The following is a 23,878-nucleotide window of genomic DNA, read 5'->3' as shown; positions in this document are numbered from 1 at the left end:
GATCAACACGAGTTGCAGGCCACGTTCCCGTATCTCGACAATGTAACCATCTGCGGCCACGATCAGCAGGACCACGACGCCAACCTCCAAAAATTTCTCCAGACCGCTAAAGTTTTGAACCTCACATACAACGAGGACAAGTGCGTTTTTAGCACAAACCGGCTAGCCATCTTGGGATATGTAGAGCGCAATGGGATAATAGGCCCCGACCCCGAACGTATGCGCCCCCTCATGGAATTTCCCCTCCCTCACTGCTCAAAAGCCCTAAAACGCTGCCTGGGGTTCTTTTCATATTACGCCCAGTGGGTCCCCCAGTACGCAGACAAGGCCCGCCCCCTAATACAGACCACGACCTTCCCTCTGTCGACAGAGGCTTGCCAGGCCTTCAGCCGCATCAAAGCGGATATCGCAAAGGCCACGATGCGCGCCATCGACGAGTCCCTCCCCTTCCAGGTCGAGAGCGGCGCCTCCGATGTAGCTCTAGCGGCCACCCTTAACCAAGCGGGCAGACCCGTGGCCTTTTTCTCCCGAACCCTCCACGCCTCAGAAATCCGCCACTCCTCAGTGGAAAAGGAAGCCCAAGCCATAGTGGAAGCTGTGCGACATTGGAGGCATTACCTGGCCGGCAGGAGATTCACTCTCCTCACTGACCAACGGTCAGTAGCTTTCATGTTCGATAATGCACAGCGGGGCAAAATTAAAAATGACAAGATCTTAAGGTGGAGGATCGACCTCTCCACCTTCAACTATGAGATCTTGTACCGTCCCGGAAAGCTGAACGAGCCGTCCGATGCTCTATCCCGCGGCACATGTGCCAACGCACAAATTAACCGTCTCCAAACCCTCCACGAGGACCTCTGCCACCCGGGGGTCACTCGGTTCTACCATTTTATAAAGTCCCGCAACCTCCCCTACTCCGTGGAGGAGGTCCGTACAGTCACAAGGAACTGCCACATCTGCGCAGAGTGCAAGCCGCATTTTTTCAGGCCGGATAGTGCGCACCTGATCAAGGCCTCCCGTCCCTTTGAACGCCTCAGTCTGGATTTCAAAGGGCCCCTCCCCTGCACCGACCGCAACACGTACTTCCTGAACGTGGTGGACGAGTACTCCCGTTTCCCCTTCGCCATCCCCTGCCCTGACATGACAGTGGCCGCTGTCATTAAAGCCCTTAACACCATATTCACACTGCTCGGTTGCCCCGCATACGTCCATAGCGACAGGGGGTCCTCCTTCATGAGTGACGAGCTGCGCCAGTTCCTGCTCAGCCTCGAGCAGGACGACCAGCTACAACCCCCGGGGGAACGGGCAAGTAGAGAGGGAGAACAGCACGGTCTGGAAGACCGTCCTACTGGCCCTACGGTCCAGGGATCTCCCAGTTTCACGGTGGCAGGAGGTCCTCCCGGACGCCCTCCACTCCATCCGGTCGCTACTGTGTACCACTACTAACCAAACGCCTCATGAGCGCCTCCTTGTCTTCCCCAGGAAGTCCTCCTCTGGAACGTCGCTGCCGACCTGGCTGGCGGCCCCAGGACCCATCTTGCTCCGGACACATGTGCGGGCGCACAAGTCGGACCCGTTGGTCGAGAGGGTTCACCTCCTCCACGCGAACCCGCAGTATGCCTACGTGGAGTACCCCGACGGCCGACAGAACACGGTCTCCCTGCGAGATCTGGCGCCCGCCGGCAACACGCACACCCCCCCGACACCAATCACCCCCTCCCTGCCACCGGCGCACCCCGCGACAGCCCCCTTCCCGGGAGGATCGGTCCTCCTCCCAGGTCCGACCAGAAGTGAAGCTGAAGCAGAAACCGTAAGGCTCCCGGAGACGACAACACTGGAACAAGCACCACCACCACCAGGGCTGAGGCGATCGACAAGGACGACCAGACCGCCCGACCGACTTGTGGCATCGGTGTAACACTAGAATGTTATGGACTTTAACGAGAATTTTTTTCCCCTTTTTCCCTCTTACGAATACTGTAAATAGTTCAAAACAAAAACAAAAAAACCCTGTACATACTGTGATGACATGCAAAAGTTTTTCCTCCCAGGACCAGCCTTGTAAACCTCTACCACCATGCGAAGCACCACCCCGCCGGGTTCATTTTTAACAAGGGGTGAATGTGGTAGTATGCATTAGGGGTCATGTGGGACTGTGAAGCCGTGATGTCATTGGCTGACAGATCCCGGGTCCTGGTCGGCTGTTGACCTCTAGCTCCGCCCTGAAGGCGGAGTATAAGAACCAGGAGTTCTCCCCCGCAGGCCAGTCTGTTACTGAACTGCGGGGAACAAGTCACGCTTAATAAAGCCTCATCGACTTCATCTCTATTCGTCTCTCGTGAGTCTTTGTGCGCTACAATCACAACCTTGGATCATATTTTGAAGAAAATTATGAACTGGGTTTGACATCATTGGCTACTTTTTATTAATGCTCTACTGAAACTGTTGATTCACAATGAAATGAGGCTTGAAGATGAGTATATAAAAGGGTGATGGTATGGGTGTGAGCTGGATCATTTTCCTTAACTGATTTTCTCCTCTTTACTGCAGCTTGGTTACCAGCTCCTGCTTTGTTTGGTGCTGTCATCGATTCAACTTGTATCAGCTGGCATAAGACATGCACAGGGAAGAGAGGGAAGTGTAATTACTATGATAACAACCTACTGCGAAAAATGTACGTTCAAGTTTTGCCTTTTTAAATTGGAATGGTAGCTAATTGTGTCAATGTTTTGTTTAAAAAGTTTTACATTTAAAATTCAAATCCAATCAAAAGTAAAGATGCTGGGCTGGATTCTTGTTTTGGGAGATTATGTTCTCCTGCCGGAGCTGTATTACGGGATCCCTGAGAGGGGCCATGCATTGATGGGGAGATGCGGGGAGCAGGCCCTTGGATGGGCTCAGATGTTCTCCACCAGCTTGGTGTTGATGTGGTGGACCTTGCAGTGTGCCAAGGGACAACGTTTGCTACCTTGGCACACCACGAGGTCCACCACTTCAGGTCCACGCTACGTGGACCAGAGAATGAGGGGAGCCGGAGCATAGGGTGCCGGGCCCACTAAATAGATGCAAATGTGTCATTGAGACCCATTTCCATTTATTTACATCCCCCTGCCGGCGCAAATCTGGTGGACATCATTCAAGCCATCAGCAGGGGGTTATAGGTTGCATTCTGATATTCCTTCGACACCCAATTCTGCATTCCACTGGGGAACACATCCGGGTGTCCAGGGGCAGAGATTTCTGCCCGTTATGTTTCAGTAATCCAGGGCATTGGTGAGACTATGTGCGCATTGCTTGTTTCCTCATTTAAGAACAATGAACAATACAGCCCTCCAAGGCCTGTGCCGGTCACGATACCACCCTTAGCACTTCCTTGTGCCGTATCCCTCTGTACCCATCCTATCCATGTATTTGTCAAAATGCATTTTGAACGCCGTTAATATATCTACTTCCACAACTCCCCCTGACAGTGCGTTCCAACAACTCACCACCCTCAGTGTAAAAAACCTGTCTCGCACATCTCAAAGAACAAAGAACAACACAGCTCAGGAACAGACCCTTCGGCCCTCTAAGCCTGCACCGGTCATGATACCAACCTTTGCCAAAACCCTCAGCACTTTCTTGTGCCATATCCCTCTTTATCCATGTGTTTGTCAAGATGTCTTTTGAATGCTGTTAATGTACCTGCTTCCACAACCTCCCCAGACAATGCGATCCAGGCATTCACCACCCTCTGCATCAAAAAACTGCCGCGCACATCTCCTCTAAACTTTGCCCCACAAACCTTAAATCTATGCCCCCTGGCGACTGATCCCTCCACCCTGAGAAAGAATGCTGGCCCATCCACTCTATCCATGCCCCTCATAATCATGTCACCCCTCACCCTCCGTCTTTCTAATGAAAACAGTCCGAGTGTATTCAGCCCCTCCACATAGCTGACACCCTCCAAACCAGGCAACATCCTGGTGAACCTCCTCTGCACCCTCTCCAAAGCTTTCATATCCTTCTGGTAGTGTGGTGACCAGAATTGTGTGCAATCTCCCAAGTGCGGCCTTACCAAGGCTCTATACAACTGTAGCAATACTTGCCAGTTTTTATACTCGGTGCCCCATCCAACGAAGGCACGCATTCCGTATGCTTTCTTGACTACCTTGTCCACTTGTGTTGCCACTTTCAAACATCTGTGGACCTGTACGCCCAGATCTCTTTGACTTTCTATATTCCTAAGAGTTTTACCATTTAGAGTATAATTCTCCTCTATGTTAAACCTACCAAAACTCACATTACCTCACATTTGTCCGGATTAAATCCCGATTATAATTTCTCTGCCCAAGTCTATTTATGTCCTGCTGTATCTTGTGACAATCGTCAACACTAACTGCTACCAACCTTGGTGTCATTCGCGAACTTACTAATCAGACCGGCTACATTTTCCTCCAAATCGTTTATGCATAGTACAAATAACAGAGGTCCCAGCACCGATCCCTGTGGAACACCACTTGTCACAACCTTCCATTCAGAAAAACACCCTTCTATTGCCTTCTGTGACCGAGCCAGTTCTGTATCCACCTCACCTCTGGTCCCGTGTGACTTCACCTTTTGTACCAGTCTGCCAAGAGGCACCTTGTCAATGGCTTTACTGACATCCATGTAAACAACATCACCGCCTCCCCTCACCAATCATCTTTATCACCTCCTCAAAAAACTCTATTAAGTTAGTGAGGCACAACCTCCCCTTCACAAAACCATGCTGTCTATCGCTAATGAGTCCGTTTGTTTCCAAATGGATATAAATCCTGTCGCTGAGAATTCTCTCCAATAATTTACCTTGTACCGGCGTGAGGCTCACCGATCTATAGTTTTCTGGATTATCCCTGCTACCTTTCTTAAACAGCGGTACCACGTTAGCTATTCTCCAATCCTCTGGGATCTCACCTGTAGCCAATGAGGATACAAAGATGTCAGTCAAGGCCCAAGAAATGTCCTCCCTTGCTTCCTTCAGTATTCTGAGGAAGAATGTAAATACGTTTGAGGCAGATCAGAGTCACAGAGTCACAGAATTATTGAGGTGCAGAAGGAGATTATCTGGCCCATCATGGGCGAAATTCTCCGTTATCGGTGGAAAGTCCGCCGATCGGCGCAAAAAACGGCGCAAATCCGACTTGCGTCACGTCGGAAAAATAGGTCGAAAGTCTCCGGCCCGAAATGGGCTAGCAGCGACGTAACGGGATCCGTGCTTGCGCACGTGGTTCACGCCGTGCAGCGTCATACGCGCCGCACGGCGTGACAGCTCATAAGGCCGCGCTGCTCGCCCCCACCCGACCGGAACACCCGACCGGAACACCCGACTGGATGGCTGGCCGCCGCTCAGCCCCGAGGTTCGAGTCACGGGATGTGGAGGCGCTCCTGGACACGGTGGAGCAGAGGAGGGACGCCCTGTATCCCGGGCACGGCCGCAGAGTTGCCCCATGCCACAGCCGGCGTCTGTGGAGGGAAGTGGCAGAGGCCGTCACCGCTGTGGCCCTGACACCACGGACAGGCACCCAGTGCCACAAGAAGGTGAACGACCTCGTCAGAGCAGGCAGGGTGAGCCTCCCCCATATCCCCCCTTCCCCCATATCCCCCATATCCCCCCTCCCCCATATCCCCCCTCCCCCATACCCCCATATCCCCCCTCCCCCATATCCCCCCTCCCCCATATCCCCCTCCTCCATATCCCTCATATCCCCCCTTTCCCCATATCCGCCCTTCCCCCATATCCCCCCTCCCCATATCCCCCCTCCCCCATATCCCCCCTCCCCCATATCCCCCCTCCCCCATATCCCCCCTCCCCCATATCCCCATATCCCCTCTCCCCCATATCCCCTCTCCCCCATATCCCCTCTCCCCCATATCCCCTCTCCCCATATCCCCTCTCCCCCATATCCCCTCTCCCCCATATCCCCTCTCCGCCATATCCCCTCTCCCCCATATCCCCCCTCCCCCATATCCCCCTCCCCATATCAACCCTCCCCCATATACCCCCACCACCTATATCCCCCCTCCCCATATCCCCCTCCCCCATATCACCCCTCCCCCATATCCCCCCTCCCCCATATCCCCCATATCCCCCCTCCCCATATCCCATCCCCCATATCCTCCTTCCCATATCCCCTCCCCATATCCCCCCTCCCCCATATCCCCCCTCCCCCATATCCCCCATATCCCCCCTTCCCCCATATCCCCCCTCCCCCATATCCCCCCTCCCCCATATCCCCCCTCCCCCATATCCCCCCTCCCCCATATCCCCCCTCCCCCATATCCCCCCTCTCCCATATCCCCCCTCCCCCATATCCCCCATATCCCCCCTCCCCATATCCCCCCTCCCCCATATCCCCCATATCCCCAAGTGAATCCAGCCCTAACCTTAACCTCTGCAATGCACGCGCAACCGATGGCGTGCATTCATATACCTGCCTAACAGTGTTGCCTTTTACCCCTGCCAACCCCCCCCCCCACAGGAGAAGCGCGCACACAACAATAGGGAGCATGTGAGGACTGGAGGAGGCCCCGCTGATGAGAGGCCACTGACCGAACACCAGGAAAGGGCCCTGGAACTGGCTGGCGGACCTGACGACCGGGAGGTTGCTGATGCAGAGGTCGGGGGCGTACTAGCAAGTGAGCCACCGACAGCCCGTCCCCATATCCCCCCTCCCCTATATCCCCCTCCCCCATATCACCTGATCACTGCCTGATGTCTAACCATGCATCGCAGGACCAAACGTCCAGGCACCCATCCCCGCAGATGCAGACCGCCCACAGGATGCCCCTCGGAGGCCACGGTAGACGGAGAGACACGGACCCTCCAGCATGTGACGCCCGCAGGATGCCCCTCGCACACCACGGGAGACGGAGAGACACGGACCCTCCAGCATGTGACGCCCGCAGGATGCCCCTCGGAGGCCACGGGAGACGGAGAGACCTGGAGCAACAGGGAGACGACACCCCTGTCACGTGCGGGAGCGACCACCCAGCGACGAGAGGGGCAGCCACAGACCCCCGTCACATCCGAGCCAGGACACCACTACCCAGGACACCACTACCCGGGACACCACTACCCGGGCCACCACTACCCGGGACACCACTACCCGGGACAGCACTGCCCAGGACATCCTTACCCGGGACAGCACTACCCAGGAAGACGAAATACCGGACAGTGACTCAGAGTGGATGGGTGGAGACGAAACCCCACCCCAAAGTGCCATGGACTCAGAGTGGGACGAAGAGCACGACACAACGCCACTGCTGTCACCAACACCCTCCACCATCGCAGAAACACTCACCTCGGTTGGGCACTTTAGTGATGAGGCGTCTGGTACACTCACTGGTGCGCACAACACAGCCGTCCCGGTACAGCAGGTGGAGGTAGGAGCAGCAGAGGGGCCGGGCGGTCGGAGGGCAGCCCAGCCCAAGCAAACATCTGCCGCCCAGGTGGATCCCGGGTTCCTGGAGTTACCACACCCACACATAGATCCGATGAAACCACCGACCCGGAGACGAGCGAAGAGGGTGACGGCCGGCTTGCGGCGGCTGCAGTCGCAGGTGGAGGAGTCCACCCGCGTCCAGGAGCTGGGAGTGGTGCTGGTCATACGTGCCACCCAGGCCGACACCGCACGGGTGGTGTCCGCGGTGAAGGCAATGGGTGCGAACATGGGGAACGGTTTGCGAGGCCTGGGGCTTTCCGTACGGTGTCTGTGGCCCAGGACATGGCTGCCCTCTCACAGGAGGCCATGAGCCAGTGCCAGCGCCAGATGGCAGAGGCGCTCAATGCCATAGCCCAGTCTCAGCAGGCCATGGCCCAGTCTCTGCAGGCCATCGCTGAGGGCATCGTCGCCAGTGGCCATGTGCGAGCCGGCGTCGCACTGTCACAGACAGAGTTTGCCAACCCCCTGGGCTCCATGGCTGCAAACCTGCAGACCCCTGTCGATACCAGCACGGGCCTCCAGGACTGGCAGCGCCAGATGTCGGGGGGCGTCGGATGGCCAGTCCGTTCACATCCCCCACCCATGTAGAGGCCTGGGGGCCATCGGGCACCCCGAGGGAGGAGGAGGTGGTGTGGTCCGTCCCGGCTCCCCCTGTAGGGGAGGTCCCGGTACACCGTGACACCTCGGACTCCCCCCCCCCCCCCCTTCCGTCCCAGGTGCATCAGGTGGGCAACGGGCAGGACAGGCTGGCAGCTCGCCATCCCAGTCACCCGGGCCGCAGCCTGGCCCATCTAGGCCAGGACGCCCCAGGAAACGGCCACCAAAGGGATCCAGTGTCAGAGGGCAGGAATCACAGGAGTCCACCTCCAGTTCTGTTGTACCGTCTGGGGAACCACGTAGACGTAGTCAAAGGGCCCGTAAGGCCAAACAATTAGACACTGAGTAAGTTGGCACGGGTGCAGGGCACAGATGAGTTTTAGGGGCTAGGGCACGTGCATGAACTCCTTTGGTTATTAAAGTCAATGTTACACCTACAGAAGCTGCCTTTGTGCTCTGTCCAAAGCGTGCGGGGGTGTCATGTACGTGTGCAAGTGTGTGTGTGAGGGGTGGTCTTACCTCAGCCCCAGGTGAGTCTGCCCCCTTCCCCCTGGGCCACCATCAACATCCCCCGGGCAGAGGACGGGACCATGCGCTGCAGTGTCACAGCCGCATGCAGGGATGGTCCGGGTGGATGGTGGTACTGTGGCCATGGGTCAGACATAGTCCAACGATGTGGAGCCAGGAGCTCACCGCAGGGCGGGTTGTCATCATCCTCCATGGCCTGCAATAGACATGCGTCCACCCGCAACTGTGTGAGCCCGGCCCGTTGTGCCGCAGGTGGATCGGCAATGGGGGGGGGTGGTGTGCATGCGGGTGGGTTAGGTGGGGTTGGGGAGGGGGGTGAGGGGGTGCTGGGTGGGTGGATGGATGGTGGGTGTGGGTGGTCGGCTGTTGCCATGGTGTGCGGTCTTTGGCCATACTACCCGATTCCCACGCCCATCTAGTCAGTGAAGCGGGCGGCTATCAGTCTGTCCCGTGCCCGCTGGGCCAGCCGGTAACGGTGGACAGCCACCCGCCTGTGTCTACCCCGTCTGCCATTACCCCCATCCTCCTCATCTGGGGAGGACTGCGCCTCTTCCTGCTGCTCCTCCACTCCGCCCTCCTCTGCCTGCGGCACATCGCCCCTCTGCTGGGCTATGTTGTGCAGGACGCAGCACACCACAATGATGCGGCCGACCCTATCTGACCGATACTGGAGGGTGCCCCCAGCATCTTCAGCACGCCAAAGCACCTCTCTATCACTCCCCTTGTCGCTACATGGGCATCATTGAAGCGGTTCTCCGCCTGATTGCGTGGCCTCCGTATAGGCGTCATCAGCCACGATCGCAATGGGTAGCCCCTGTCGCCCAGCAACCAGCCCCTCAGCCGGGGATGGCGTCCCTCGTACATGCTGGGGATGGATGACCGCAACAACACGTATGAGTCGTGTACACTGCCTGGGTAACGGGCGCAGACGTGCAGGATCACCTGTATGTTCATCGAATGGGTCCCCTTCCTATTGGTGAACACGGCCCTGTTATCTGCAGGTGGCCGCACGGCGACGTGCATCCCATCGATCGCGGCCTGGACCATGGGGAACCCGGCCACGGCAGAGAAGCCCACGGCCCGGGCATCTTGGCTGGCCCGGTCCACGGGGAAGCGGATGTAGCAGTGCGCCATGGCATATAGGGCATCTGTCACTGCCTGGCTGCACCGGTGCACCGATGTCTGCGATATGCCGGACAGGTCCTCACTCGGTGCCTGGAATGACCCCGTTGCATAAAAGTTCAGGGCCACCGTAACCTTGACGGACACGGGGAGAGGGTGTACCCTGCCAGTGCCATGCGGTGACAGGTGTGCCAGCAGGTGGCAGATGTGTGCCACGGTTTCCCGCCTCATCCGGAGTCTCCTCCTGCATTCCCGGTCCGTGAGGTCCTGGTATGACTGCCGGGGCCGGTACACACGGGGCGCCCTCGGGTGCCTCCGTTGCCGTGGGGCCGCGACGTCCTCCTCCCCCTCCTCGTCCTGTCGGTCAGGTGTCCCTCCAGCCTAGGCGGCTGCCGCCTGCCCCTCTGCGGCAGCCTGCGCCGCCTCTCTGGCACGCTCCTCCGCCTCTTCCTCCTCCTCCTCATCCAGGGCAACATAGACATTGGCGGCTGCCGCCACGGCAGCCAACATCGCTGGATGATCGGAAAACATGACAGCCTGGTGGGGGGGGGAGGGGAACGACGACATGTCATCATTGCCCATATCCCCTCCTCCCCCAGCCAGGTGGCATGGACCGCATGGGTCCAACTGTTGGAGGCTGGCACCTGGCCAGGTGGACCAACTCACTTGCCCTCGCATCCCCCTCCCCGGCACGGACCCCCCATCCCCCTCCCCGGCACGGACCCCCCCCATCCCCCTCCCCGGAACAGACCCCCCCATCCTCCTCCCCGGCACGGACCCCCCCATCCCCCTCCCCGGCACGGACCCCCCCATCCCCCTCCCTGGCATGGACCCCCCATCCCCCTCCCCGGCACGGACCCCCCCCCCAACCTCCTCCCCGGAACGGACCCCCCATCCCCCTCCCCGGCACGGACCCCCCCCCCAACCTCCTCCCCGGCACGAAACCCCCCATCCCCCTCCCCGGCATGGACCCCCCCAACCTCCACCCCGGCACGGACCCCCCCCCAACCTCCACCCCGGCACGGACCCCCAACCTCCTCCCCGGCACGGACCCCCCCATCCCCCTCCCCGGCACGGACCCCCCCCAACCTCCACCCCGGCACGGACCCCAACCTCCTCCCCGGAACGGACCCCCCATCCCCCTCCCCGGCACGGACCCCCCCCCAACCTCCTCCCCGGCACGGACCCCCCCCATCCCCCTCCCCGGCACGGACCCCACCAACCTCAACCCCGGCACGGACCCCCCCCCCCAACCTCCTCCCCGGCACGGACCCCAACCTCCTCCCCGGCACGGACCCCCCATCTCCCTCCCCGGCACGGACCCCCCCATCCTCCTCCCCGGCACGGACCCCCCTCGCGGCACTCCCCCGGAGCCCACTCTAACCCCCCCCCCCGCCGCGCGCACACACACACACAATCCGAGACACACCCCTCCTCACGCATTCAGACTGCGGCCACGCCATCGCCTGCCCAGAGCCAACCCCCCAGGCCATCACTCACCTCCACGCTGGTCGGCGTGAACCTGGAGCACAGGGTTACGCCGATGAAAAGGAGGTTTAATTTACGTCGACGTGAACGGTCATCACGTCGACGGGACTTTGGCCCATCCGGAAGGGAGAATATCGGCAGGCCGAAAATTGGCTGCCTTGCGCAGACCCGTGCCATTCTCCGACGGCAGCGGCGCCATTAACGCTCCGCCGACTTTTCTCCCTTCGGAGACTTCGGCAACCGGCGGGGCCGGGATTCACGGCGACCCTCTGGGGGGTCGGAGAATGACGCCCCATGTCTGCATTGACTGTCCAAATGTGCCTCATGACTTGGTACCATTCCCCTGCCTTTTCCTTCTCCCCCTGCACACTGTTTCCATTCAGATATTCACCTACTGCCCTCTTGAATGCCTCAATTGAACCTACCTCCACCACACTTCCTGGCAGCACATTCCAGACCAAGACATGTGAGACGGTTTTTAAGCATCTCTACAACCTCTTAGCCTCCTTCTCGCCCAAGAGATCAGCCTAACCTTCCAATTTATCCTTACAAATGTAGTTTCTCATCCCTGGAACCATTCTTGTAACCCTGCAACTCCAGTGTGTTCACATCCTTTCTACAGTGTGGCGCCCAAAACGGTGCTGAGGTCTAACTAGTGTCTTGTATAACGTTCAGCATAACGTCCATACTCTTGTACTCTATGCCCCTATTAATAAAGCCTGAATATATTTATTTGGGACACAACATTCAATCCAATACTATACATTTCTCATCTCATCCACCATTTGTAACTATAATATAAAACAAAACGGACGCCTCTCACTGATGACTACCAAGAAAGAGGAGATGAACAGCCTCCACCTCAAGTAGAAACCCTCCTCTAAAGTCCGAATGGCAAACTTTATCTTCTCCAAATGTAAAACTTCTGAGGGGTCGCTCACCCATCCCAATGGCCTTGGCAGTTCCAGAGCATGCCACCCTAACAGGATGCTATCAGGGAGGCCAATGACAACATCTCTCTCCTACTGCATTCTCAGATCTTCCGATCTTCTAAATATCACCTGCCACCTTCACCCCGAAAGTTTCCGACATTATATCTGAAACAGACTCCAAAATCCCACTAATTTCACACAGGACCAGAACATGTGCTTTTGTGGTTCACTGTCCCCCTTAAATACCACCAGTATCTGTCCTCCACCTCCGTAAAAATGCATTCAAGCATGTCTTTTTCATATGTGCTCTGTGCACTTTAAATTGAATTAAACTCAATCTCACGAATGAGGAAGTTGAGTTTATCCTACGCAAGACTCCAATCTCCCCCCTCAAATGCATCACCCAATTGCTCCTCCCACTTTCTCTTTATCTCCTCCAGCGTGGCCCTTTCCCTGTCCATTAATTACCAAAAATATTAGAGACCTTACCCTCCCCTGTCTCATCCTCACAAATTATGTGTTCCAGCAATGAGGAGGGCGGTAAATGTGGAAACGTGGCCAGCTACTTCTTCATAAAATTCCTAATCTGCATGTACTGGAACCCGTTCCCCTTTGGCAACTGAAGCTTCTCTACCAGTTACTTCAGCTCTGCAAATCTGCCCTCCACAAACGGGTCACTCAACCTCTCTATCCCCCCCCCTGTTCCCAAATCCTGTACGTTAAATCCAACCATGCTGGAATAAATCTATGATTTCTACAGGTCAGTGCCCACAACACATACCCTTCAGCTTAAAATGTTGTCTAAACCGATTCCAAACCAGGCAACCACCACCGGACTCAGAGAGTATTTGACTGGCGAGAACGGAAGGCATGCCTTGGGCTTAACTCAATGCACACAGTGGGCAGCACAGTAGCACAGTGGTGAGCAGTGTTGCTTCACAGCGCCAGGGACCCTGGTTCGATTCCTGGCTTGGGTCACTGACCTGTGGAGTCTGCACGTTCACCCCGTGTCTGCGTGTGTTTCCTACGGGTGCTCCGGTTTCCTCCCACGAGTCCCGAAAGATGACTTGTTAGGTGAATTGGACATTCTGAATTCTCCCTCTGCGTACCCGAACAGGCGCCGGAGTGTGGCAACCAGGAGCTTTTCACAGTAACTTCATGGCAGTGTTAATGTAAGCCTACTTGTGAAAATATTAAAGATTATTATTATTCCTCCATCCGCCCCCCCCCCCAAAACGACCCTCTCTGCACGACTAATTTCTGAATCTTCTTCACATTCGCCACCCAATAATAATTCATCAAATCCAGCGACACCAAATACCCCCGTCCCCCCATAACCTGAAAAGGGATTGACGCTCCAGAAGGTGAACAAATACCTAAAATAAGGATGTCGATCTGCCTTTCGAGATATAAGAGATGATCTTTCTGCAATTCTTCCTGCTCGAGGGAGATAGGATTGTGATTCCTGATAGGATTGTGATAGGATATGTTTCAGAATTCTGCAGCAGATTCACAAGGGTCATCAGAGTGCCGTACAAGAGCCAGACAGTCGGTGTATTGGCCGGGAATCAACTGTGATGTTGATCAATATGTACAAGAATGCACAATCTGCCAGATGCATCAGCCAGTTCAGAGCAGAGAAGGTATGAAAGAGATGGAAATCATCACCAGTCCATGGAACAAAGTGGGCATGGATTTATTTCATTTCCAAGTCATGACTATTTACTGGTCATAGACTACTACAACTATCCAGAGGTGATGCTGAAGAATGATTTGACAGCAAGATCTGTCATAAGGGCAACAAAATCAATTTTTGCACGCCATGTTGCCTCTGTCAATGGTCCACTTTTCTCAAGTTGGAGTGGACACAGTTTGCAGAGCAATATAACTTCAGTCACATTACTTCAGGCCCATGTTACCCTCAGTCAAATGGCAAAGCAGAGAAAGGAGTCAGAATAAACAAGAAATTGTTCCACAAAGCAATCGATGACAATCAAGATCTGTCTTTGATATTGTTATTGTACAGAGCAACACCACTGTCATCTGGATTATCACCTGCTGAGATGCTAATGGGTAGACAACATCGCACCACATTATCTGAGATAACCATTCCAAAATATGGGGTGAAATTCTCCGGAAACGGCGCGATGTCCGCCGACTGGTGCCCAAAACGGGCATCGGGCCGCCCCAAAGGTGCGGAATGCATCTTTGGGGGTCGAGCCCCAACATTGAGGGGCTAGGCCGGCGCGGAGGAATTTCCGCTCCGCCAGCTGGCGGAAAAGGCCTTTGGTGCCCCGCCAGCTGGCGCGGAAATGACATCTCCGGGCGGCGCATGCGCGGGAGCGTCAGCTGACAGCATTCCCGCGCATGCGCAGCGGAGGGAATCTCTTCCGCCTCCGCCATGGTGGAGGCCGTGGCGGAGGTGGAAGGGAAAGAGTGCCCCCATGGCACAGGCCCGCCGGCGGATCGGTGGGCCCCGATCGCGGGCCAGGCCACCGTGGGGGCGCCCCCCAGGACCCCGGAGCCCGCCTGCGCCGCCTTGTCCCGCCGGTAAGGTAGGTGATTAAATTTATGCCGGCGGGACAGGCATTTTAGCGGCGGGAGTTCGGCCCATCCGGGCCGGAGAATCGAGCGGGGGGCCCGCCAACTGGCGCGGCGCGATTCCCGCCCCCGCCGAATCTCCGGTGCCGGAGACTTCGGCAACCGGCGGGGGCGGGATTCACGCCAGCCCCCGGCGATTCTCCGACCCGGCGGGGGGTCGGAGAATTTCGCCCATGGATAATGAAAAGTTACACAAACATATCACATCAAAGAAAAAGAAGCAAAAAGACGACTATGATAAACAAACCAAACCTCTGTCTGAATGAAATAAGGTGACTTTGTACGGATTCAAGATCCTGAGGGACGGTGGCAGCATGTCACAAAAGCTCTGAGACAAGGTCATACTTAGTCAAAACCGAACAAGGATCACTGTCAAAAGAAACAGAAGAGTGATTCTGCGGATCTGGGGTTAGATGGTGAGTGGAAGTTTGGAGAGGCCTCCTGTGGTGTTAGTGAATCTGCATGCTTCTAACTGGGATGATGTGGAATTTATCAAGAAGGTGTTGGCATGGGTTTCGCATTTGGAAACGCATCAGTTGATTATGGGAGGGAATTTTATTTGTGTGCTGTGGTGTTCTTTGCGTTGCTTAATTCAGGATGGTTGGCATAATGTTCACCAAGACCACAAAATAGCTTGAACTTAAACAAAGCTATAAATTTATTAACACTACTAATTTGGAATCGACATGCACAGTTGATTAACAGCACTTATACGTCCTCATGAAACAAAGGAAATTTGTTATGTCAACATTGACTCTTACCAATTATTACAGATGCGGCATAGAAATCATCCCATCAGGCTTCATCACAGCCTGGTATGGCAACTACTCAGCCCAAGACAACACAGCCCAGTCATCAAGCAAACCCGTCTCCCATCCACTCTGTCTACACTCCTCACTGCCTTGGGAAAACTTGCAGCATAATCAAAGACCCCTCCCACCCGGATTATTCCCTCTTTCAATCTCTTTCAGCAGGCAGAAGTCTTAAAACATGCATTAACAGATTCAAAAAAACACTTCTTCCCTGCCTGACTCCTGAATGACCGCCATAAGGATTGAACTAATCTCTTCACGCATCTTCTCTATTGAGTAGTACTGCACTCAGAATGCTTCACCCGAGGTCTATGTCTATATATTTACATTCTGTATCTATGTCCTAAACTTATCATGTATGGAACGATCTGCCTGGACTCTACGCAGAATAATACGTTTCACTGTAACTCGGTACACGTGGCAATAAATCTAAATCTACACATCCTGGTGAATCACATCTGGACCCCCTCCGATATAATCACATCCTTTCTATAATGTGGTGACCAGAACTGCACACAGTACTCCAGCTGTGGCCTCGTCAATGTTCTATACAAGTCCAACATGACCTCCCGGCTTTTGTAATCTATGCCTTGCTATCCAAAAACCACACGAAAAACTAAGAAAATAGGGAGAAAAAATCCTCCCAAATAACCAGTCACGGCTTTCCCCCCATGCCACTTCCGTTAACCAGCATTTCTGCTCGCATGGTGACGCCCACCTGAGGCGAAACACAAACTTTATTTACATAAAGATCCATGCATACTGCCCCCCCATCTCGTGCACCAAACTCCTTCATCCCCACATCTCCTCCCCCAAACCCCACCCTGTGCTCCCCACCATACCCAGCATTTTCTCACTCATTAACTTGTTCAAATCACACTGATGCATCTCTGCATCCTCCTCACAGCGCATCCTCTCCCCCCAATTTGTGTCATCTACTAATCTGAATTTAGTTCCCTCATCTAATAGTATTCTTACAAAGCTTATTTTTTTGTTAAAAGAGTGTAAATACAGGGCTTAAGGGTAGTAAGAGCAAGAGAGCTTCCACCCATGATATGCTCCTTCTGTACTATGTGGCAAATCATGGAAGCTTCAGTTCTCTTTTGTGACCACGTGTGCAGGAAGTGTGTCCAACTGAAGCTACTGGCTAACTGCATTTCGGAGTTGGAGCTGAGGGTGGATTCGCTGTGGAGTATCTGCGATGCGGAGCAGGTCATGGATAGTATGTTCAGTGAGGTGGTCATACCGCAGGTGAGGATTGAGTCCCCTGTAGTCATCCCCCTTCCTAACAGATATCCTATTTTGGACAGCGTTGGGGTTAATGACGGTAAGCAAGGAAGTAGATTAAAAAAACAAGATCCAGAAGGTACTCTGGCTTCAGAATGCCAGGGTCCCAGGTTTGATTCCCCGCTGGGTCGCTGCATGTTCTCCCCATGTCTGCGTGGGTTTCCTCTGGGTGCTCCGGTTTCCTCCCACAGTCCAAAGACGTGCAAGGTTAGGTGGATTGGCCATGCTATATTGCATGTCCAAAAAAGATTAGGAGGGGTTATGGGGATGGCTGGAAGTGAGGGCTTAGGTGGGTCGGTGCAGACTCGATGGGCCGAATGGCCTCCTTCTGCACTGTATGTATTACTATCAGTGCCACATGCTAATGAGTACAGAAATAAGAGGTTAGTTCAGATGAATGTGTGGCTAGAGAGATTGTGCTGGAGGGAGGGCTTGAGATTTCTGGAACATTGGGGCCGTTTTGGGGGATGGTGGGAACGGTGCAAGACAGGCGGTTTGCACTTGGACCAAAACGGCACCAGTGTACTTGCAGGGTGGTTTGCTAGTGCTGTTGGGAAGGGTTTAAATCAACTTGACAGGGGCCTGAGATCCTGACAGAAAACTCAGCAGGGAAAGATGCACAGAAGAGACATCAAGTGAGTCAGAAAGGGATAGAATGTCTCGACCAGTTAGAGAACAGGGAGTTTAACAAGATTGGATGTTATTTGTTTTATTATAAAGAGTCTGATTAACAAGGCAGATGAATTGAGGGCACAAATTAAATCATGGGTAGTAATTGCTGTCACTAACACATGGTTGCGAGAAGGGCACGATTGGCACAGTAGCACAGTGGTTAGCACTATTGCTTCACAGCTCCAGCGTCCCAGGTTCAATTCCCGGCTTGGGTCACAGTCTGTGCAGAATCTGCACGTTCTCCCCCCCCCCCCCCCCCCCCCCGTGCCTGCGTGGGTTTCCTCTGGGTGCTCCAGTTTCCCCCCGCAGTCCAAAGATGTGCAGGTTAGGTGAATTGGCCATGCTAAATTGCTAGGTGGCGTTGCTGGGTCGCGAGGCTTGGGTAGGGTGCTCTTTCCAAGGGCTGGTGCAGGCTCGATGGGCCGAATAGCAGCCTCCTGCACTATAAATTCTATGATTGGCAGCTAATATTCCATGATACAGGATCTTCAGGCAATTGGCAAAATAAAGCTTAAAAAGGAAATTAGGAGAGTTAAAAAGGGGACATGAAGGGATATATGCAGCTAGGACATGAAAGGGTACTGGCAAATAAAATAAAGGAAAATCCTAAATTGTTTCACAAGTATATTAAAGGTAAAAGGAGAACTAGGGAAAATGTAGGGCCCGTTAAGGGCCACAGTGGTAATTTGTGTTTGGAGTCAGAGGGATTAGGTAGGGTTCGAAATGACTACTTTGTGTCAGTGTTCATTCATGAGAGGGACAATATGGGTATAGAAATAAGAGAGAGGGACTGTATAAAATTAAAGAGATTACCATAGACAGAGATGCGGTTCTGAGTAGTCTGACAGATTTAAAAGTAGACAAACTTCCAGGGTCAGATGAAATATATCCCAAACTGTTGAGTGAGGGAAGGGAGGAAACAGCAGGGACACTGGCAATAATTTTCAATTCCTCTCTGGCCACAGGAGAGATGCCGGGGGACTGGAGGATAGCTAATCTGGTACCATTATTAAAGAAGGGAGGAAGGGAAACTACAGGCCACACAGTCTGACGTCAGTGGTGGGGAGATTATTGGAAGAAATTCTGAGAGACAGAATTAATCTGTATTTGGAAAGGCAGGGATTAATCAAGAACAGTCAGCATGGTTTTGTTAAGGGGAGGTCATGTCTGACCAACCTGATTAAGTTTTTCGATGTGGGGCAGCACGGTGGCTAGTGGTTAACACAGCTGCCTCACAGCGCTGAGGCCCCAGGTTCGATCCCAGCTCTGGGTCACTGTCCGTGTGGAGTTTGCACATTCTCCCCATGTCTGCATGGGTTTCGCCCCCACAACCCAAAAAATGTGCAGAGTATTGACCATACTAAATTGGAAAAAATAATTGGGAAATCTAAATTTAAAAAAAAGGTTTTTCAATGTGTGTAGATGAGGGAAATACATTTGACGTAGTCTATTTGGACTTCAGCAAGTCTTTTGTTAAGGTCTTTTGTTAAGCAGAGGGTGATGTCGAAGGGTGTTTTTCAGTGGGGTCCCGCAGGGATTAGTGTTGGGGCCATTGCTATTTGTGGATTATAAAAATGATTTAGATATGAATGTAGGAGGTTGATCAGTACGTTTGTGAATAATACGATAATTAGTGTGGTGGTAAATATTGAGGAGGATAGCCTTAGATTACAGGAGGATATAGACGGGCTGGTCAGATGGGCTGATGGAGCAAATGGAGCCCAATCCGGATAAGTGTTTGATGTACTTCAACAGGACAATCAAGGCGAGGGAATAAATTATGAATGGCAGGACCCTGGGAAGCACTGAGGATCCGAGTGCATGTACACTGGTCCCTAAAGGTAGCAGAGCAGGTGGGTACAGTGGTTAAGAAGGCATATGGTGTACTTGCATTTATTAGCTGAGGCGGAGAGTTTAAGGGCAGGGAGTTTATGCTGGAACTATAAAACAAAAACATTGGTTAGGCCACAGCTAGAGTATTGTGTGCAATTCTGGAATCCACTTTATAAGAAGGGCGTGATAGCACTGGAAAGGGTGAAGAGGAGATTTACCAGAATGTTACCTGGGCTGGAAAGTTTTAGCTATGAAGGATGGACTGGGGTTGTTTTCCATGGAGCAGAGAAGATTGAGGGGGGACATGAATGAGATGTATAAAATTATGAGGGGCAGGCAGAAACTTTTCCCCTTGGTGGACGGATCAATGACTGGGGACAGAGATAACCCCTTGTAACATTTAAGAAGTATTTAGATGTGCACTTGCGATGCAAGGTATACAAGGTTATATGGGCCAAGTGCCTGCAAATGAGATTAAAACACTTTTGTGGCTATTTCTGCCCGATGCAGACTTGATGGACCAAAGGGCCTTTTCTGTGCTGTATATGATTCTATGACTCCACCTTCCCTACAACTGATGTAAGGCTAACTGGTCTGTAGTTCTGGGTTTTCCCTCTCCCCCCTTTCTTAAATAGTGAGGTGACAGGTTCTACCATTCTAGAAACTGTAGAATTTTGGAAGACGATCTCCAATGCATCCACTATCCCTATAGCAAGTTCTTTCAACACTCACAATATCAGGTCCTACTTAATCAACTTTTAGCATTTTTAATTTCTCCAATGCAACCTTCTTGCTTCCACTAATTTCGTTCAACTCCGCATTCTCCATCATCCCTATGATCTCTACATCTGGGAGATTTTATGGAACTTCCTTAGTGAAAACAGAGATAAAGTAATCATTTAGCTTCTCTGCAATTTATGAATTCTCTTGACTGTTTGACTCAATCCTCTGGGATTCAGCTGTTGACCAGTCATCATAACTCATTTCCAATTTCAATATAGGTGGCACAGTGGTTAGCATTGTTGCCTCACAGCGCCTCGGGAAACTGTCTGTGTGGAATTTGCACTTTCTCCCCATGGCTGCGTGGGTTTCCTCCGGGTGCTCCGGTTCCCTCCTACAGTCCAAAGATGTGCAGGTTAGGCAGATTGACCATGCTAAATTGGCCCTTAGTGACAGAAAAGTTTGGTAGGTTTACTGGGTTACGGGGATAGGGTGGAGGCGTGGGCTTAAGCTTAAGTAGGATGCACTTTCCAAGGGCCAGTGCAGACTCAATGGTCCGAATGACCTCCTTCTGCACTGTATGGACTCTAGGATTCTATGATTCTCTCATCTGGGCAGACTTTCCTGTTTCCATTGCTAGTAATTCTCAGAATTACTGTCACCAGGGGATTATAGCTTGAGGGCATGACTCCCCATTAAACGTGGATCATCAGGAGTCTCTCCTCTTATTGCCAGCCATTGCATAACAAATTAATACCATAATGTACTCTGCTTATAATTCCAATGAGACAAGATCTGACCCACGTGGCAGTAAAATAAAATAATACATATATGTCACCATTTTAATGTTTCACAGGTACTTGAGTCTACACGTTGGGTATAATATCCTTGGGATACTGCTTTTATTGATCGCTGGTTGGAAAGCAAAGATGTTCAGTGCACGTCAAGTTGCTGCACAGAAGGCAGAAGCAGTGTAAACTTTCTCTGAAGATTTAACAGGAACTGACATGATTAAATATCAATTATCAAACCTACAGATTTATTTTTGTATTTGCATAATTTACTTAAAAGTGCTTTAACTTGTACAGTGTTGATTAATTCAGAGAATTCAAATTGTTAACATGAACAAACAGCGACAAAAGTTGGAACACTGTGAAGACCCATGAGTAATAATTTGCGTTTACTGCCACTAACAGAGTTAAACATCCCAAGGCATATCGCAGGAGCTTTAGCAGAAAAAAATAACAGCCAAGCTTGGTCAGAGAGATAGGTTAGAAGGCGCATCTTGAAAGAGAGGCTTCGGGAGAGAAATCCGGAGTCAATGAGGCCTGAGGCAGCTGAAAGCAAACTTGCCAATCGTGGAGTGATAAAAGTTGGGATGATCAAGGGGCAAAACTGGAGTACTGGAGAAATTTCTTAACATTCTGGCCCTGGAGGAGATTACAGGAATTGGTAGGGGTGAGGCCATGATTTGAAAACATGGATGAAAATTTTAAAATTGCCAGACCAGAAGTGAATGAGTTTGTTGGGTGATGGGGAATTAAACTTTGTGGAAGTCGAGATCCAGACAGCAAAGGTTTGGAAGATGGAGGGAAAGATATAGATATGGATATAGATATAAAGATATGGAGGGCATTAGAATAGTCAAGTCTTAGGAGGTCCTTTAAGGTTTATGAAAGAGAAATTTTGAAAACGAAAAAACAAAAATGTGAAGGGTGAGGTGAGAGTAGAGGTTGACAGTTCACAGAGTTGACCCTTCTGTGGTACGACTAACAAATACGGACATCCGAGAACAATTAGAGACCGGGTTTGCCTACTTAGAAGAAATACAGCGAAAAGATCAAATAAGGATACTGGTAAAATATAAGACGATTCATAGGGGAACACGAGGGTGCACTACATTGACTGATAATTATATAGACATGGCTGATAAAGCAACATCCAACTCGGCTGAATGCACAAAGACTGGATTAGATGGAGGCAGGAATCCAGTGCATGTTGGATATGTTGCGAAAGCAAGCAAAAACTCTATGAGCCAGAGTATGCGAAGCAGAATTTGGGAGATCAAAGGCCATGTTTGTGGGTGAACCAGTGCCCCAGATTTTTCCAGACCATTTAAATGGCCGCGGATGCCAGCGACCTTGGGGTCGGGGCTGTGCTACTACAAGCCGATGATGCAGGAACAGAGAGACAAGTGGGGTACTTTTGAAAAAAACTAAGTCCATGCCATTCATTCAAAAGGAATGTAGCATTGCTACTAGTCCTTCAGCACTTTGTTTATTGTCATGCCGGACATATGCTTAGCTTATAAGGACACCTATCTGCTTGTGTTTATACAAAAGTTTAAAATAATAATAATCTTTATTATTAGTGTCACAAGTAGGCACTTGTGCAATGAAGTTACTGTAAAAATCCCCACTTCGCCACACCACAGTGCCTTTTTGAGAACACTGAGGGAGAATTCAGAGAGTTCAATTCACCTAACAAGTACGTCTTTCAGGACTTGTCGTCGAGAAAATCACTTTTGTTCCACAATGAAAGTCTGGCAAAAAATAGCAAATTTCAATGCAAGCCGTTCGGAAACCAATCGGCAAATTGCTCAAAATGCTTAACTCGCCGAGAAAATCACTTTTGTTCCACAATGATTGTCTGGCAAAAAATAGTAAATTTCCATGCAAGCCGTTCTGAAACCGATCGGCGAATTACTCAAAATGCTTAACGCCCCGAGAAAATCACTTTTTTCCCACAATGAATGTCTGGCAAAAAATAGTTAATTTCAATGCAAGCTTCTGAAAGCAATCGGCAAATTACTCAAAATGCTTAACGCGCCGAGAAAATCACTTTTGTTCCACAATGAATGCCTTGCACAAAATAGTTAATTACAATGCAAGCCGTTCTAAATGCAATCGGCAAATTAGTCAAAATCTTTACTCGTCGAGAAAATCACTTTTGTTCCACAATGAAAGTCTGGCAAAAAATAGCAAATTTCAATGCAAGCCGTTCGGAAACCAATCGGCAAATTGCTCAAAATGCTTAACTCGCCGAGAAAATCACTTTTGTTCCACAATGATTGTCTGGCAAAAAATAGTAAATGTCAATGCAAGCCGTCCTGAAACCAATCGGCAAATTACTCAAAATGCTTAACGCGCCGAGAAAATCACTTTTTTCCCCACAATGAATGTCAGGCAAAAAATAGTTAATTTTGATGCAAGCCGTTCTGAAACTAATTGGCAAATTACTCAAAATGCTTAACGCGCCGAGAAAATCACTTTTAGCCGACAATGAAAGTCTGGTAAAAAAATTAATTGTGATGTAAGCCGTTCTGAAACAAATCGGCTAATTACTCAAAATGCTTAACTCGCCGAGAAAATCACTTTTGTTCCACAGTGAATGTCTGGCAAAAAATAGTAAATTTCAATGCAAGCCGTTCTGAAACCTATCGGCAAAATGCTGAACGCGCCGAGAAAATCACTTTTTTCCCAAAATGAATGTCTGGCAAAAAATAGTTAATTTCGATACAAGACGTTCTGAAACCAATCGGCAAATTGCTCAAAATGCTTAACTCGCTGAGAAAATCACTTTTTTCCCACAATCAATGTCTGGCAAAAAATAGTAAATTTCAATGCAAGCCGTTCTGAAACCAATCGGCAAATGACTCAAAATGCTTAGCTCGCCCAGAAATGACTTTTGTTCCACAATGAATGTCTGTCAAAAAATAGATACTTTCAATGCAAGCGTTCTGAAACCAATCGGCAAATTACTCAAAATGCTTAACGCGCCGAGAAAATCACTTTTGTTCCACAACGAATGCCTGGCACAAAAT

At 51.6% G+C, this 23,878-nt stretch overlaps 1 protein-coding gene across 4 annotated transcripts in view; it reads left to right on the top strand.

The window, feature by feature from the left end:
- LOC140390088 (solute carrier organic anion transporter family member 2A1-like) overlaps positions 1–21,089 on the top strand; it is a 626,095-nt gene extending 605,006 nt beyond the window's left edge. For 3 of the 4 annotated variants that reach the window (XM_072474991.1, XM_072474992.1, XM_072474989.1), the window contains 3 exons: positions 2,551–2,674; positions 16,665–16,794; positions 20,912–21,089. In XM_072474991.1, coding sequence (XP_072331092.1) covers positions 2,551–2,674; positions 16,665–16,794; positions 20,912–20,938 — 281 coding nt within the window. In that variant the 3' untranslated portion in view covers positions 20,939–21,089. The remainder of the gene's footprint in view (positions 1–2,550; positions 2,675–16,664; positions 16,795–20,911) is intronic. The other variant, XM_072474990.1, reaches the window with a different exon arrangement.
- Positions 21,090–23,878: the final 2,789 nt, after the last annotated feature.

This window comes from Scyliorhinus torazame, chromosome 14 (genome assembly GCF_047496885.1).
Source record: "Scyliorhinus torazame isolate Kashiwa2021f chromosome 14, sScyTor2.1, whole genome shotgun sequence".
Taxonomy (NCBI): Eukaryota; Metazoa; Chordata; class Chondrichthyes; order Carcharhiniformes; family Scyliorhinidae; genus Scyliorhinus; species Scyliorhinus torazame.
Note: the sequence above shows the minus strand (reverse complement) of the source record. Positions and strands in the feature narration are given on the sequence as shown.